The sequence below is a fragment of the Chiloscyllium plagiosum genome, unplaced genomic scaffold, assembly GCF_037043375.1.
Source record: "Chiloscyllium plagiosum isolate Xiang-an unplaced genomic scaffold, Cpla_swu_hap1 HiC_scaffold_16, whole genome shotgun sequence".
In the NCBI taxonomy this organism is placed as follows: domain Eukaryota; kingdom Metazoa; phylum Chordata; class Chondrichthyes; order Orectolobiformes; family Hemiscylliidae; genus Chiloscyllium; species Chiloscyllium plagiosum.
The window spans coordinates 16,517,991-16,534,077 of NW_028270154.1; the positions used below are offsets into that span (position 1 = coordinate 16,517,991).

The window sequence follows — 16,087 nt, forward strand, 5'->3', positions numbered from 1 at the left end:
GATTGGGTGGAATCAGGCTCCCATAGAACCAGGGTTATTGTTCAACATTCAGCAGTTGCTTGAGTCATGAAACTGTATGTGGAGTTTGTTATTTTTTTTCTCTCTTTCACAGAGCTGGACTTCTGAACTGAACTGAAAGAACTGTGTGTGAGATAATCTATTTTGCTGAATTTGCCTTTGCCAAAGGCATGTATGTTGGATGGTACTATATTTGGATTAATTGTTGTTAGTTAGTCAATAATTTGTTAAATTTTCCAATACAGTTAATTTATTCCAATTCTTCTTTCTCTTGTTTGTATTTTAACTACAGCATAAGGATAAAGTGGATTTGGCTTATAGCCAAAAGCACAACCAATTTGATTTCATGTGGAATACAGCATCTTACACTTGCCTTTGAAGAAGAAAGATGTTAGGGTCTAGCTACCTCCATGTTATATTTGAAGGGGGTTTAGTCTAGTCCATAATACCTCCAATACATAACTGATTGGTCTGTGGACTAGTAACCATTTAATGATAACAGAACTCTTTTGCTGCTAACAATTATGGGAATTATTCTCAGCTATGTGAGTAGCTTGTGGCTGTGAACAATGGAGGGAGAAGACATCAGACATTCACCAGATCAGGAGATCACTCTGTTCTCTGCCATAAAAGTTGAAACTTTATTGCTGGAACAGCACAGCAGGTCAGACAGCATCCAGGGAACAGGAGATTCGACGTTTCGGGCACAGGCCCTTCTTCAGGCTTTACATGAATAAAACTAATTTCTATGTTTAAGCCTGGGAGTCTCTGAAAGAACACGTGGTGTCTCCCAACACCCTTGAGCTGCTCAGGGACAGGTGGGCACCACAGGGAGTTGAGCGTTTTATTTCCCCCTCCAACTCTGTTTTGATTCAATCCCTGCACTCCCTGTCACTTTTTTGATGACACAGTATTGCCCTTTGAGGAAAAGGGCACTGCTTGTCACTGGCCACTCTGGTGTTTCCTTTCTTCCTGGTGGTGGGAAGTGAATAAAGATTTGTACACCAATTGTCTTTCACTATGTCTCACAGCTTCACACAAACAACATGGGTGCTGGGGAAAATATAAGCACTATGGCTGTTAGGCGGTAGTGTGGGGGGGGGGGGCGAGAAAATTAAAAAGAAACAAATAAATGAAACGGATTTATCTTCCCTTCAGCAGTTGAAAGCTGGGACTATTCTGAAATGTGTGTCTCTCCTGTAACGTAAGATATTGGGCATGGTTGACTGTATTAAACAATCCAACTGATATTTATGCAGCTAACTATTGTGAACAATTGTTACTTTCCTCAGCCACGTAAGTAGCTGGGGCAGGGTTAATCAATCCTCTGTTTTCGAGTCTCAAGCCATGTCTCAAGCGATCTGTGGTCAGATGGAATTGAGATCTTTATACCCTCAGGTTACATGCCACAATAGTATCATCAGCATGCTTCTTATGAGAGTGTAACATAGCTTTGATCAGTTCTGATTTATAACTACAATTTAATATGAAAACACCAAAAGCATCACCAACAATTAAAATGTTTATCATTTAATATTTGAACAGGTTTAAATTTTCCATTGTTCTCAGTGACCTGTTGCTTGAATACATTAAGGTCCCTAAATTGATTTTGGATTTTCTGGAAGAATCGTCGGTATGGCTTCATACTCAAGCTTGCCATTTTCCAACACCTTCAGCGATGCTCCATTCCTGGTCTGATCCATGACGAGCTACAAGAATCCCTCTGCAATGTGTGAGGTCCTGTAAAAGTCAGATGGTAATCATGAGCAATCACCCAGTTAGTTTAAAATATCCCACCATCAGAACACAAATCCTTCCAGTGTGTTAAGGCAACACACCACTGGGCTTTCTACCCAATCTGGGAGATCTAACTAGCAGGACTGATGAAGGAGAAACAGCCAACATCATTGATTTCCAATAGACATTCCAGGGTAGTTTGCGTATCGACTCTCTCATCATTCTGCAGACTCATCAAATCAAACATGCAAATTCTCAGGTTAATGCTGAAGATTCAGAATTCAAGCTGTGATATTTTGTGGATATCACACCAGTTATTTCTGTAAAATATTCCTCTACAAATGCTCCATGTAGACATGCTGAACACATTTTCACCCTATCAATTCTCACCCCACTTCCTGATTATGTTCAAACTCACTTCAGAACTCCAAGGTTGGCTATCATCATCTCAAGCTTCTCCTTGTGGTCTGGAGCCTTCACTGATTTCAGATCTGTCAGAAGCTTAGTGTCAACAAAAACAGGACACAGCGCTTGTAATCGAACCCCATGCTTCTCAAGGCAGGTCAGCTGAAAGCAGAAACCTTGTAATGTCTCATACTCTTTGAGTTTTATAGAACTTTACAACTTCCTGACAGGAAGCTCTCAGATGTTAGTTTATGTGGAGTTTTGTGATGAGGGCCCATCCTGACTGCAGCAGACTGGGGAAATCAGGAATCCAGTCCAAGTTCCTGGAAAGTGTTTGTGCTTTGTGTGAGGTTCACCTGAGAGGCAGCACAATTCAAACACGCACAACTATTAGGGTCATTAACACATTCAATCTGATTAGACTTGCCTCTCAAACCCATACCCTGTGTTCATCTTTAGTTGGGTGATATGAAACGCTTGGAGCAAGTCGACCTGAACATAGCCCCACAGCCTTTTACCAATAATCAATTTGTGGTGTGTCTCCTGCCCCATGTATGATGATCTAACCACCAGTGAAGAAAGTGAGGAATGGAGACGCTGGAGATCTGACTCAAGAGTGTAATGTGAAGGGCTTATGCCCGGAACGTCGATTCTCCTGTTCCTCGGATGCTGCCTGACCTGTTGTGCTTTTCCAGCACTACACCCTCGATCTAACTGCCAGTGTCGATAAATGAGAACCAAGCAATATAGTATATTTGGATTTCACTGTAAAGCTATCAGAAGAGTTCATGGGATTGTGGTTAATATATTAACATGCATAAACAATTAGGAAGGAAGATGTTCATTTTTGAGTTGACAGACTATGTCATTAGGACGGCCACAATGATCAATGCTGGGGCCTCAGCTATTTGCACTCAATGTTAATGAATTTATCAAAGAGACAGAATATTATATATACATTTGCTATCCATTCAAAGCTAGATAAAAATGGCAGCTGTGAGGAGGTCATAAAGCAATTGCAATAATGCTTAAGCAGGTTAAATAAAATTGTATAACAAAGTGATGGAGGTTCGCATGTAGGTCCTGGTGAAGGGCTTATGCCCAAAATATCGATTCTCCTGCCCTCAGATACTGCCTGACCTGCTGTGCTTTCCCAGCACCAAGCTCTCTTCCCAGCAAACAATCAGGAAGGCAAACAGCGTGTTGACCTTGATTGCAAGGAGATTAGATTATAGGAATGAGGAAATCATTGGTGGAAGCATCGCTCATATCCACATTGTGTTTGACTAAAGGATCCTGTATCAGGGAGTTACATAGAACATAGAACATAGAAGAATACAGCGCAGTACAGGCCCTTTGGCCCTCGATGTTGCGCCGATCCAAGCCCACCTAACCTATACTAACCCACTATCCTCCATATACCTATCCAATGCCCGCTTAAATGCCCATAAAGAGGGGGAGTCCACCACTGCTACTGGCAGGGCATTCCATGAACTTACGACTCGCTGAGTGAAGAACCTACCCCTAACTTCAGTCCTATTTATACCCCCCTTAATTTAAAGCTATGCCCCCTTGTAATACCCGACTCCATACGCGGGAAAAGGTTCACACTGTCAACCCTATCTAACCCCCTAATCATCTTGTAAACCCCCTGTAGTTGGGGCTGTAGTTGGGACTGTAGTTTTGAATGCCACTACACACAAATTACTTCCAACTTCCTACCAACCCCCACCCCACAAGCTGCATCTCATCAACACTCACCTCTATCTAGGGATCCACCCTCCTCCACACCCACATGGAGTATTGACAATGACCATCTTTCCATTAATGAATTGGAAGGCATGAAGCTGTTCAGAGGAGTGCCTGAATACCAGGACATTGTGTTGGGCCTCCAGTAGAGAAGCAATGCCAGGGTCTTAATGGTTCTCCTAGTGATAGGTGAGGTCCCTGTATGACATTCTCCTATCTTTAGAAAAATGAGAGGTGGTCTAATTGATCTTTGCAAATTTCTGACAGAGCTTGTCAGAGTAGACATCGAATCAGACGTTGCATACGACACCAGGTTATCCATCAGGTTTATGCGAAATCAGACAAGCTTTTGGGGCACAGTTCATTGGTCAGGTGTAGTGGAGCAATGCTCCAAAAGCTTGTGATTTCAGACAAACCTGTAGGTCTATAACCTGGTGTTGTGTGACTTCTGACTTTGCCTAAACCAGTTCAATACCAGCAGATCTACATCAAGAGTAGATATCGAGATTGTTTCACCTGCCTTAGGAATCTATAACACAGTGAGCATGAGGGTCAATCATTTTGGCCTGAAATGAGGAGAATTGAGGAAATTCTGTCAAAGGTTAGTGAATCTTTGGAGCTCTCCATCCCTGAAGATGACAGTTCCATTGTTGAATACATTTCAGGATGAGATAGGTCTTTGGTCCCTCAGAATCACTGGATATGAGGATAAGGCAGGAAAGTGATGTAGAAGCCCAAAACCAGTCATGATTGTTCTGGTTTAGGCACAAACATAATTCAACAAAATCTCCGATTCCATAAACCAGCAGTGCCACTTGGGAGCAGCTGCTGGGATTGCAGAAGAAACAAAGCCATGGAGTTTGAAACAAGCTCAGTCCATGGGCCGGCAGTACCATTCTTGCAGATCCCAATTTGGCTTGCACAGGCAGCACAATTGCTTTTGTAACCTCTGTGCCAATGTATGGCATTATCCAGGTAAAAACAATGACTGCAGATGCTGGAAACCAGATTCTGGATTATTGGTGCTGGAAGAGCACAGCAGTTCAGGCAGCATCCGAGAAGCAGTAAAATCGACGTTTCGGTCCAGCACCGCTAATCCAGAATATGGTATTATCCACCCTGCCCACTATGTGAAACTGTGGATCCTCAGTTACTGATGACATTCAAGGTCAACATTGACAGAGTTTGGGGCACTAAGGTAATCAAGAGGGAGGGTGAGAAAATTAAGTCAAGGTGCTAACTGAGCTCTCATCTTACTGAGAGCAGAGCAAGCTTGAGGGACCATGTGGCCTGTTACTTGTTCTACAGCTGCTGCTTGTTCTGAGATTCTGACAAGGTATTAGTGCATTATTTATCGAGATAACCTTTACGCTTTGCATGATAGTATAGCACTCACAGACAATGATGCAGTGAATCCCACAACTCCATACTTTGAGGCTGCATAAACTGGTCCACGGAAGAAAGGAATCAGACCTGTTCACCATGAAATAGCAAAGTATTAGCAACAAACACTCCATCAAACAGAAACTTGTGAATATATGGAAATGCATTAGCATGGAAACAGGTCACCTAATTCATGTCAACATTTATCCCTTACATGAAGAAATAGTCCTGATTACATTTGCCAGTATTAATTGAATTTAAAATGTAAAGGAAAGCTAAGCAAGAAACTGTCAGTCATAAATAACTTTTCTGAAAACAAAAAGTGCTGGTCATTAGAGCAAGAGGCAGTGGGCTTGGTGAGAGATCAGGCTAACATTTTGAGTCGAGAGCTTAAGTGAAGTGTGAACTGTGAAGGAGGCAGCATTTATGCTATATTGTGGGGTTTGGGGTGTGGAGAGCCTGGCGGGGAAAGGAATTTGATAGTTCAGATAAAGCGATCAGAATGTGAGATCGGCAGAACAATGGTGTGTCTAAGTGCCAGACCGGAAAGAGCAGGCAGTCCCACTGAAGAGGGATGCGGGGACAAAGGACTTGGTGACAGAGAATGTAACAAGCAAAGCTAAAGAAATGGAAGGAATGTATGTGGATTCTCCATAATTAACCTCTCCATTGCAACGCTTCTACCCAGAGGGTGGCATGAAGGCTCAGTGATTAGCACTGCTATCTCACAGCGCCAGGGACCTGGGTTCGATTCCAGCCTCAGGCGATTGTCTGTGTGGCATTTGTGCATTCTCTCCTTCTCTGCGTGGACCTCGTCCGGACATGTTGGTTTCCTTCCACAGTTCCAAGAATATGCAGGTTAGTTGGATTGGCAAATGCTAAAATGTTCAGAAATGTGTAGACTGGATGGATTAGCCATTCGCAATGGAGGGTTACAAGGTTAGGGTGAATTTGGGTGAGATGCTCTTCAGAGGGTCGGTGGGGACTCCCTGGGCCAAATGGCATGCGTTCACACTGTATGGATTCTATGAAGACGGTTCTCTTGTCACCCAATCTGCACATTCCTCACATATGGTATAAATATAATTTTTCCCTTACTTTGGTTTTCATTGAGACTTGTCCTGATGAGTGTAAGACAAAACGGGTTGTTATTCAGCTATACAAAGTATTTATGTGCTACAAAAGGATAGTCTAGATAAATGCTAGTCAGGACACTATCCCCGATCTTCTTTGAAACAGTAGCAATGGTAGCAATGGTAATGTTCCTATCCCTGAGTGGGCAGGCATAGTCTCATTTTAACATCTCAGCGACTAATAGCTGATCCACACTCCCTTATTGCTAAGCTGAAGTGTCAGTGCAAATTGTTGGGATGAAAAGTTAGGCTTGGCTCATATTTTTAGGAAAGAGAAGGCTGTGGAATAGACGTCAACTGTGTTGGATAAGGCTGAAGATACCAGGAACTGATCGGAAGCTTGACAATGGGCTGTTATGTGAATGTAATTATGCTGATTCATGCATGTCTGCTAATCATTGACGACTGTTACTTTCAAATAAGGACAAAACATTCAGGTTTGATCAGGTACACAGAAAATTCAAAGTAAGGCATATACTTGACACAGATCTCTTTATGAATCAGCCCAGGAAGTCCTTCATATTTAGCAAGACTTTAAAAAATAATTCTACAAGAGCTACCCGTGGTCAGGAGGTGTGGTGAAGACAGTGAGAGGAATTCCATCCCAGGCAGCGTGTGTTATTTGTTTATGTCTTTTATAAATTAATTGCAATTTTTAGAGCTGTAAGTGTCTCTGTTATATCTTTGTCTATGTATATCCTGTTGTCTCCCAGAGACGTGCAATAACTGTGGTGGGCCTCTGATCGGACTTGTCGTGGAAAGTGAGGCTAGTGTAGATTCAGTATATTTACGGCAGTACAGACCCGATGAGCCTCTCCTGTTCTATGTGATTCTATGGACTATGAAACTGTCACCACCAAATCCAATGAGGAACAAAGGAAAAACCCGAAGTGATTCAAATGTAATCATCTTGAGATTGTGAGAAAATGGCTTGAGGTGAATGACACTTGAAGGGAAGTTAAAGAAGTTGAATGATGTTGTGAGTTGAATCAGATGACCGGCAGCTTGTGTGGAAGCTTGCTGTACATTATGTGAAAAGTGAGCTTCCACCGAAATTGTACTTGCTTTCCAAAATGTGGATGCTTTCCAAAATCCTCAGGCAGCACTTCGAATTTTCATTGATAAACTATTGTTACTTTGCTGACTTACCTGCAATGGAGGCGATATTAACAATCACTCCTCCTTTCCCTCCAGTCCCTTTACTCATGTGCTGTATTCCCAGATAGGTTCCTTTAATTACACTGACCTGCAATACAAGCATCATAGGAATCATCAGGGAGCAGGCCCATTCAGTTAATGTGAAAATACTGACATATACAGACAGTTGCAAAATGCAGAGAGATGCAAATGGATAGCAAGCTACATTCAAATTCACCCAACAAGAGTACATTCAAGCATTAGCAGAACACAGAAAAATTCAGGTGCTTGTAGGACAATAAACAGTAAAACACTGGAAAGATGCAGGATTATTTGTGGACTTGGCAGTCTATTAAACAGGATGGACCAACTCGGGGTTGGCAACCTGGTTACTTGAAAAAACGATTGATCCATAAATGAAGAGGATATTTAGTGGAATGAGCAAATTGGTTACTGTGATGTGAAGATTGGTCAGTGGGTGGATCAACAGTTCGTAAAATGAAAGAGATCAACCAGTGACTTGGTTAATGGAATGGATTTACAGTCCAGATTCACATTAATGTGGTGAGTTTTGAGCAAATCTGTTTATGAAGAAATATAATGACCAAAGTGTACTGGGTATTCAAGCACCACACTTTTTGACTCTTATCTGCAGCATCTGCAGTCCTCATTTTCTCCGAGTTGATTATGTTAAATGGGGTGTGGTAGTAGTCCACTGAATCAACAGGAAATTGATTAGCAGACAGCTGACAGAGAGCAGAGATAAGAAGCACACGGTCTGGTGTGCAATATGTGATTGGTGATGGTGTTTTGCAGCGACTGGTCTCAAGCTTCAGCTATTCATCGCACTTAGCAATGAGTTGGGTTTTTATTCATTCCTGGATGGAGTGGTCTTCGCCCAGGTCAACTTTGATTGCCTGTCCTCATTTCCTTTGAGAAAGTGATAGAGGTAAGATTTCCTTTTATTATTTATTCATTCATGAAATGTGGGCATCGCTGGCCTCGCCAGTATCTATTGCCCATTCCTAATTGCTCAGAATGCAGTTAATCACTGAACAATTTGGCCCTGGAATCACACATCGGCCAGAATATAGAAAGGCATTGGACTTTTACCCCTAAAGGATGTTAGTGAACCAGATGGATTTTTTCAACAATTGACAAAAAGTTCATGGTAAGAATTATACCAGCTTTTAATTCCAGATTTTGTTTTGTTGAATTTAAATGTCACCATGTGCCCTGATAGGACTTGAACCCAGGTCTCCAGAACATTAAGCCTTAGTGGCTACTATTTAGTGACGTCATAATTAACACACAAAAGCGGTGAGTATATTTATGTGAGGCTGGTGCTTGAACAGCGTGTGTGACACCTCTCTCAATTTTGGCACACATCCCGAGTTGATAGTCCTGAGGAGGACTTTGCTGTATTAAGTTTGCTGTTTTTGTCATTTTTGATACTTAAGGTGATGTCAGAAGGACCTTCACCATTCCCTTTTATTCATCTTTGCTGTGGAGCTTTGTGCAGCTATATGCTGTGGGAGGCCATTTTAGAGTCAACCACAATGCCGTGGGTGTAGAATCATACACAGGCAGACCGGGTAAGATCATCAGATTTCCCACCAGATTTCCTTTCCTGTGGAACGCAAGAGAAGTAGACTGGTTTTTATGACTATCTGGTATTTTCATGATCTCCATTCATTTGAGCTGCGTTTTGCCAAGTTATAATGGTCAGATTTGTACAACTGGCATTCGGACATTAAGCGTGGGTCATTAGTTTACTAGTCTAGTAACATTCCCGCAATGCTCCTCTTCCCCTTAAGGTTTTGAATTTTGAAAATGATTTGGTTAGGTTAGGTAGATATGGAGAAATTCTTCCCACTGGCAGGGAATAATTTAAAATGAGAGCAAGACCTTTGTGGAACAAAAATAAAAACATTTCTTCATGCAAGTATTAATTAAAATTTTATTCTTTCTTCCAAACAACTAATGCTGAGGGGAACAATTTTGACCTTTGAAGAGAAAGATAATTTGTTGCTGGGTGAGGTTATCTGATAATAAGAAGCAAAATCATTCAAATGCAATCAATGTAGAGATTATCTCTAATCTAACTGAGTTGTGAAACAGGATCAACATGTTGACTGGTCTCTTTAGAAACATAGAAACATTCCACTTTTAATTTGTTTGTAGGATGTGGGCATTGCTGAACAGGTCATTACTTATTGCCAATTCCTAACATCTTTGAGAAAGAATAACCCAGGGAATTGACAGTGCAGAATTCAGTGATGGCAATACCATTGCATATCAGAATGTGAGGGTAAGATTTTCTCATGTTTGAGATGATCACTGCCTTGTACTTGCATGTTTTAAATGTTACTTGCCACATATCAGACCAAGTCTGGATGTAGTTCAAGCCTTGCTGTATATGGATACTTAACTTACCTCTATAATAGACTGAAAGGGACTGAATTGTTCACTAAATTTTCTTAGTTGCAGTTTTGATGCTGCAGCATATGAAGGAGATCATAATTGTCAAAAGTAGATTGTTCAGGAATGTGCCAGGAAGTTGTAAGTACTGAACCATAACTATCCATTAACAGACCACATTCCTCCGACACCTTCATGGGTATTTCCTTCATGGCGCAACAGATAAATTCACAGAACCCAAGCCTACCCTTCAGAATTTCTTCATGTTGTGGGAAATGTCACAAGAACATAAAAACTATAAGCAGACATATGCCATCAGCTGAACAAATGTCTTCTGCTGTTCTATAAGAACAGTTAAAATCTTCCAAATCAATGGAAATACCACAACCTGCAACGTCTACTCCAAGCCACTGCTGTCCTGACTTGGAAATATATCACTGTTTCTTCAGTGTTGCTGGGTCTAAATCCTGGAATTCCTGCTCTATTGGCGTTGTGGATGGACCTAAAGATCATCAACTGCACAATGTAATAAGGAGCTCTTCACCACCTTCTCAAATGTCCATAGACACCTACACCCACAAATCATGAGTAAATTAAAAAATGGTCATGATGTGAGCTCAACAAATCAAGGGAAAGTATTGCTGGTTACCAGCTCCCATCCTTCTGTATTATATCTCTCTCTCCCACATCCCATTCTCCCAACACTCTCAGATGGCAGCACATTCATGATAAAGATATCTTGTTCTGAGGAACCGAAAGCTTCCGAACATTCTGGGTAAAGACTTCCCTATCCATCATTGGTTAGTGTTAGTTAGAACCTTGGGGTTTCACATGAGTGTCTCCATCACTGACAAGAGACTGTGTTGTGCCACCATCGTTGTCAGATAGAGATACTTCTGGTAGTGAGGGACTGAGGATGTAACCTAAGCCTCAGCAACCAGCCAGAGGAGTGCATACTGTTGCAATCTACTGAGTCAAGGATGTTATTGGAACCATCCATTGCTGACTATTACATTGATTTACAGAATGAGGCCTTAAAAACTTTCATCTTCAAACTCAACCGCATCCCAGTTTCAAGAAGTGTTAATTAATGTGCTCACACAAATCCCAATAAATATAAACAAAGTACAATTGACACAAACCAGGTTTATACTGAGGCAGTTCTCCCAGTTTTGCTCATCAAAGATCCCTGCATTGTTGCATACTATATCCAATCTCTGAAATTTTTCAAGAGTTTTGTTGAAACAATCTGGAAAAGACAGAAAATGGAATTGATTACCAAAGTTTGCAATGTCTTTGACCAAGCATAACAACACTAAGCACATTCCTCAGAATGACTCATTCAGTCACTGAGTCACAGTGAGATGCAGCATAGAAACAAGCCCTTCAGTCCACCATATCTATGCTGACCAACAAACGCCAAACTATGTTAAACCTATTGACCTGCACTTGGTCCATAACTTGCTTTGCTCTGGCTTTTCAAGTGCTCATTCAGATGCTTCTTAAATATTTTAAGACCACCTGACTCCATCATCCTCTCAACCAGTGAATTCCATATTTCCATCAGCGTCTGAGAGGAATGTCATTCCTCAGGTCTTCTGGAAATCACCTACTTCTCACAATATGCTTTCGACCTTTGGTCTGAGATATATCTGTGATGGGGAGGAAGATTTCATGGTTTCTCTGTTGTTGCCTCCAAAGGTTTGTGTACCTAATTCAGATCAGCCCTCAAACATCTCTGCTGCAGGGAAAATAATCCCATCTGAGGAAATATATCACTGAGGAAATATATATATAGAACTAAGACACTAAAGTAGAACATGTACTCACTACTCGGACACTAAACCAGGACCATATGAACCAAGACCTACACTAGAGGCATGTTATTAAACGACAAGGGTCTAAAGAAGGATCACCTGGACTGAGATCCTCGACCAGGAACACTGAGACCCTCACACCGAGGAAGATGAAAAGCTGAGCAGTATCAATTGGTGTCTGAGCACAGACTGAGTATTGAATTCTGGAATCTGTGCTCCCAATGAAGCATCCCATTTCTATGTAGATATTTGCTCCCTGTTCTGAGGGCACAGTTTTTAATTGTAAATGCATTCTTGTGCTCCTTTTCAGCACATGGAAGGTTATCCTCAATGCTGTACTGATTATATTTAATCATATTGCAGTGTATAAGCTTACTAATGCCAACAATGTAACTCCCATTCACACTCACTCCAGCTAATTATTACACCCACTGGTTGCAGCAAAGTGTCTATTAAGAAACCAGTCAGTCAGATTGAACAAGTCAGTGGCATGTTGATAAAATTAATGTTTGAATTGGTACCTTTCAGCTGATTCTCAGATGTTACATCACATGGAAGGAACAAAATATTCTCAGCTCCATAGGTCGGTCCAAAGGCAGCTTTGGTAGCTTCCCCTCTGGATACACTGATATCCAAGAGACTCACCTAAAGGAAGAAAACATGGTTGAGTCCTAAAGTAAACATGTGGGTTGGTCAATGTGTCTGAGGAGAGCTTGGGTCAGTCAATGGCTCATTTCAAACTCACTTTCCAACTCTGACCAGACAATTGGAAACTACACACTCAAACTATACTGATATTTTCTGAATGCACCCCTGATGGACGATCCTTCAGCACTGATTTGTTGCAGCATTCCTCAGAGGACATAGTGCAGAGATTTTTCCTTACTGTGGCATTAGCTGCTGGATTAGAATGAGTAAAGAGTTCAGTTGACTCAAAGCTTCTTCAAAAGCAACAGTGGATGAAGAAGGTGTGTAGGTGTAACATCATTGTGTTATTAACCCAGGGGAGCAGTGTAATTCTCAAGGGATTTGGGTTCAAATGGCACCTAGTGAGCTGGTGGTGTTTTAAAGTTGAGAGGTGACCTGTTGGAGGTGTCATAGCTTATGAGAGGCATGGACTGGATGGACATCAAGTATCTGTTCCTCTTAGTTGAAGGGTCAGTAATAAGGGGCATTCTGTTAAAATGAAATGCAGAAGATTTAGAGGAGATTTGAGGAAGGTTTTTGTTTTCACCAAGAGCATGGTGGAGATGCAGTCTGCATGTGCTGGAGGTTGGTTGATACGCAAAATCTCGCAACTTTTAATAAGTACTTGAATGAGCTCTTGAAATGGTATAATATTGAAGGCTATGGGCCAAGTGCTGGAGAGTGGGGTAACTGTAGGTTTAATGTAGTTTTTATCAGAGGAGACCTGATGAGTCTAAGGGCCTCTTCTGTTCAGTGTGAATCTATGATTCTGTGATAAGTAAGCAAGTGTGTAATGTATAAGTGGTATTTGGGGAAGGGTGAGTGAAATATACAGATTAAGAGGTAGGATGGTAGCAAGGTAAATAGGTCAGGAGTTGTGCCAGAGGATTAGTTGACTACTGAGGTAATTTTGGTAGTCGTGGTGACAGGCTAGTTGTTGGATGTCAAGGGGAAGCTTGGTTGGGTGGTCAACGTGAATGATTGGGGTTCAGTTGTATTGTTCTCCTGGAGGTGAAAGACTTTACTGTCAGACATTTCCGGGGTAATTATCTAGACATGTATTGTGACACAACGAAACTCAGCGGCATGAAATCCAAGCTTTTTCTGGAGATGTAGGTGTTGCTGGCTAGACCACCATTTAATGCCTGGTCCTCTTTGCCCTTGAGGAGGTGGTGGTGAGCAGCTTTCTTGAACCACTACTGTGCACCCGTCTGTGGTTTAACCCACAATGCCATTGGGAAGGGAGCTGCAGGGTTTTGATCCAAAGACGGAACAGTGATATCTTTCCAAGTCAGCATGTGAGTAGCTTGGAGGGCAACTTTCACATTTAGTGTTCCCATATATCTGCTGCCCTTATCCTTTGAGATAGAAGTTATCAAAGATTTGGAAGGTGCTGTTCAAGGATGCTTGGTGAACTGCTGCAGTGCATTTTATTTTTAGCACACACTGCTGCTTCTGAGCATCAGTGGTGGAAGGAGTCAATGCTTGTGGTTGTGGTGCCAATCAAGTGGGCTGTTTTGTCCTGAAAGGTGTCAAGGTTCTTGAGTGTTGTTGGAGCTGCACCCATCCAGGCTAGTTGGGAGTATTCCATCACATTCCTGATTTGTGCCTTGTAGATAATGGTCATGCTTTGGGGATCCAAGGGGTGAGTTACTCATCACTATATTCTTACCATGGCATTGTGTTTATGCCTCAGGTCCAGTTGAGTTTCTGGTCAATGTTAACCTTAAAGATAGTGGGGGATTCAGTGATAGTGACACCACAGAAATCAAGGGGTGGTAGTTAGATTGTAAATTATCAGTGATGGTCTTCATTCATGTGAAGAGATTATCACTGCCCAAGCCAGGATTTATTGCCCATCCCTAATTGTCCGAAGGGCAGATAAGCGTCAATCACAGTTCTGTGGATCTGGAGTCAAATGTAGGCCAGACCAGGTAAGGATGGTAGTTTCCTTCCCTAAAGGACATTAGTGACCCAGATGGGCTTTGCCAACAATCAACAATGGATTCATGGTCATCATTAGATTCTTAATTTCAGATATTTATTGAATTCAAACTCTACCAACTGCTGTGGCGTGTTTTGAACCTGGGTCCCCAGAATATTATGTAGGTCTCTGGTTGAGCAGTCCAGCGATTCCACCACTAGGCCATTGCCTCCCCATAATGGTCATAGTCTAGCATTTTTGTGGCACCAATGTTACTTGCCCGTTGTTAATCCAAGCCTGGATCTCATCCAGCTTTGTTTGCCTTAGAACATAGACTGCGTTAGTATTTGAGGAGTCTCGATTGATGCTGAACATTGTGCAATCATGAATGAATGGATGTAATCTCACGTTACTTTATGGTCAGAAAGAGTAAAATATAGTGAAAATGTTTTCTCCTGATACCATGATTCTGCGCCTTTTTTTTTTGTTTATCGAATAAGAAAAATAGAAAGCCATTTGTCAAATACAGTTCATCAGTCCTAAGCCAGTTCACCTTCGGAGAACATGTCAATTTCTGACCTTATGATAGAGGGGTGGTCATTGGTCATTATGAAGCAGCTGAGGACATCTCCAACATATTCAATAAGGATCCTATCATGGGGCAGTGATTGTATTTACAGCCATGAACTGAGAAACCTGGGCTCAAGTCGCACCGATGTTAGAGGGGTGCAATAATGTCTCTTGACAGTTCAAATGGGAAAAATGGATGCAAGATATTCAGTCATGTATTCTGTATGATTGATTGATGACATTAAATCTATGATGTGTTGGTGCTGGCGTTGAACTGGTGTGGATAAAGTCAGAAGTCATACAATACCAGGTTCGTTCACCTGACGAAGGAGCACTGCTCTGAAAGTTTGTGATTTCAAATAAACATTTTGGACTATAACCTGGTGTTGTGTGACATCTGATTAAATCTATGAGCTGGTATTATTCCTCTTGCCATTGCAGTTATTTATTCTTATTAAAGCAAAGCAATTTTATATAGAGTGGAAGAAAACAATGCTGATTGTGTGATGATGCTGAGCGACAGCAGTGAACAACAAACCAACCAAGTTATCAATAAAAAGGAACCAAGACAAGAAGATACCTCTCCATGGGACCATATAATCACCAGTTTGGGTCAAGTTGTCAAAGCTCCAAGGCATTATATCAAAGTTGAATAATTAATTTTGTTAACAATTATGTTAAATATATGTATAATTACTGAATTGACAACATTTGCGTCTGTACAGTTATCTGTTTATGATTGGTTTTCTTTGCAGATGATGTATCATAAAGGAACATGCCTTTAATGGATGTGCATATGATGTCAGCATTGTATCTGTATGTGGCCTGTACTTACAAAGTTTTCAGGATCCATCTTGCAGACCTCTGTCCTCTTACAGCATAACAAGCTGAGAAAAGCATGAGATCAGAATACATCTGACGGACATGGCTTAGGGCCAGCCACACGAATCATTCACTGAAGCTTCCAACTTTTCTGGGACAACAAACAGCTTCTGACTATTACAGCTAAAATTAACTATAAAGCCTGTTGTATGAGAACTGGCCATTCCCATTCAACCTGCTTCCATTGTTGCAACTTTTCAAAGACATCTAAAGTCCTCCTCAGT

General features: G+C 41.5%; 1 protein-coding gene across 1 annotated transcript; it reads right to left on the bottom strand.

The window, feature by feature from the left end:
• Positions 1-1,404: 1,404 nt before the first annotated feature.
• On the bottom strand, positions 1,405-14,786 carry LOC148147488 (15-hydroxyprostaglandin dehydrogenase [NAD(+)]-like). The gene is made up of 7 exons (XM_087995551.1): positions 14,688-14,786; positions 12,322-12,445; positions 11,126-11,232; positions 7,575-7,671; positions 5,306-5,382; positions 2,174-2,322; positions 1,405-1,492 (listed from the first exon to the last, which is right to left on the bottom strand). Exons 1-7 carry the CDS (start codon positions 14,784-14,786, stop codon positions 1,405-1,407), a joined length of 741 nt encoding a protein of 246 aa, XP_087851677.1.
• Between the last annotated feature and the right edge of the window lie 1,301 nt (positions 14,787-16,087).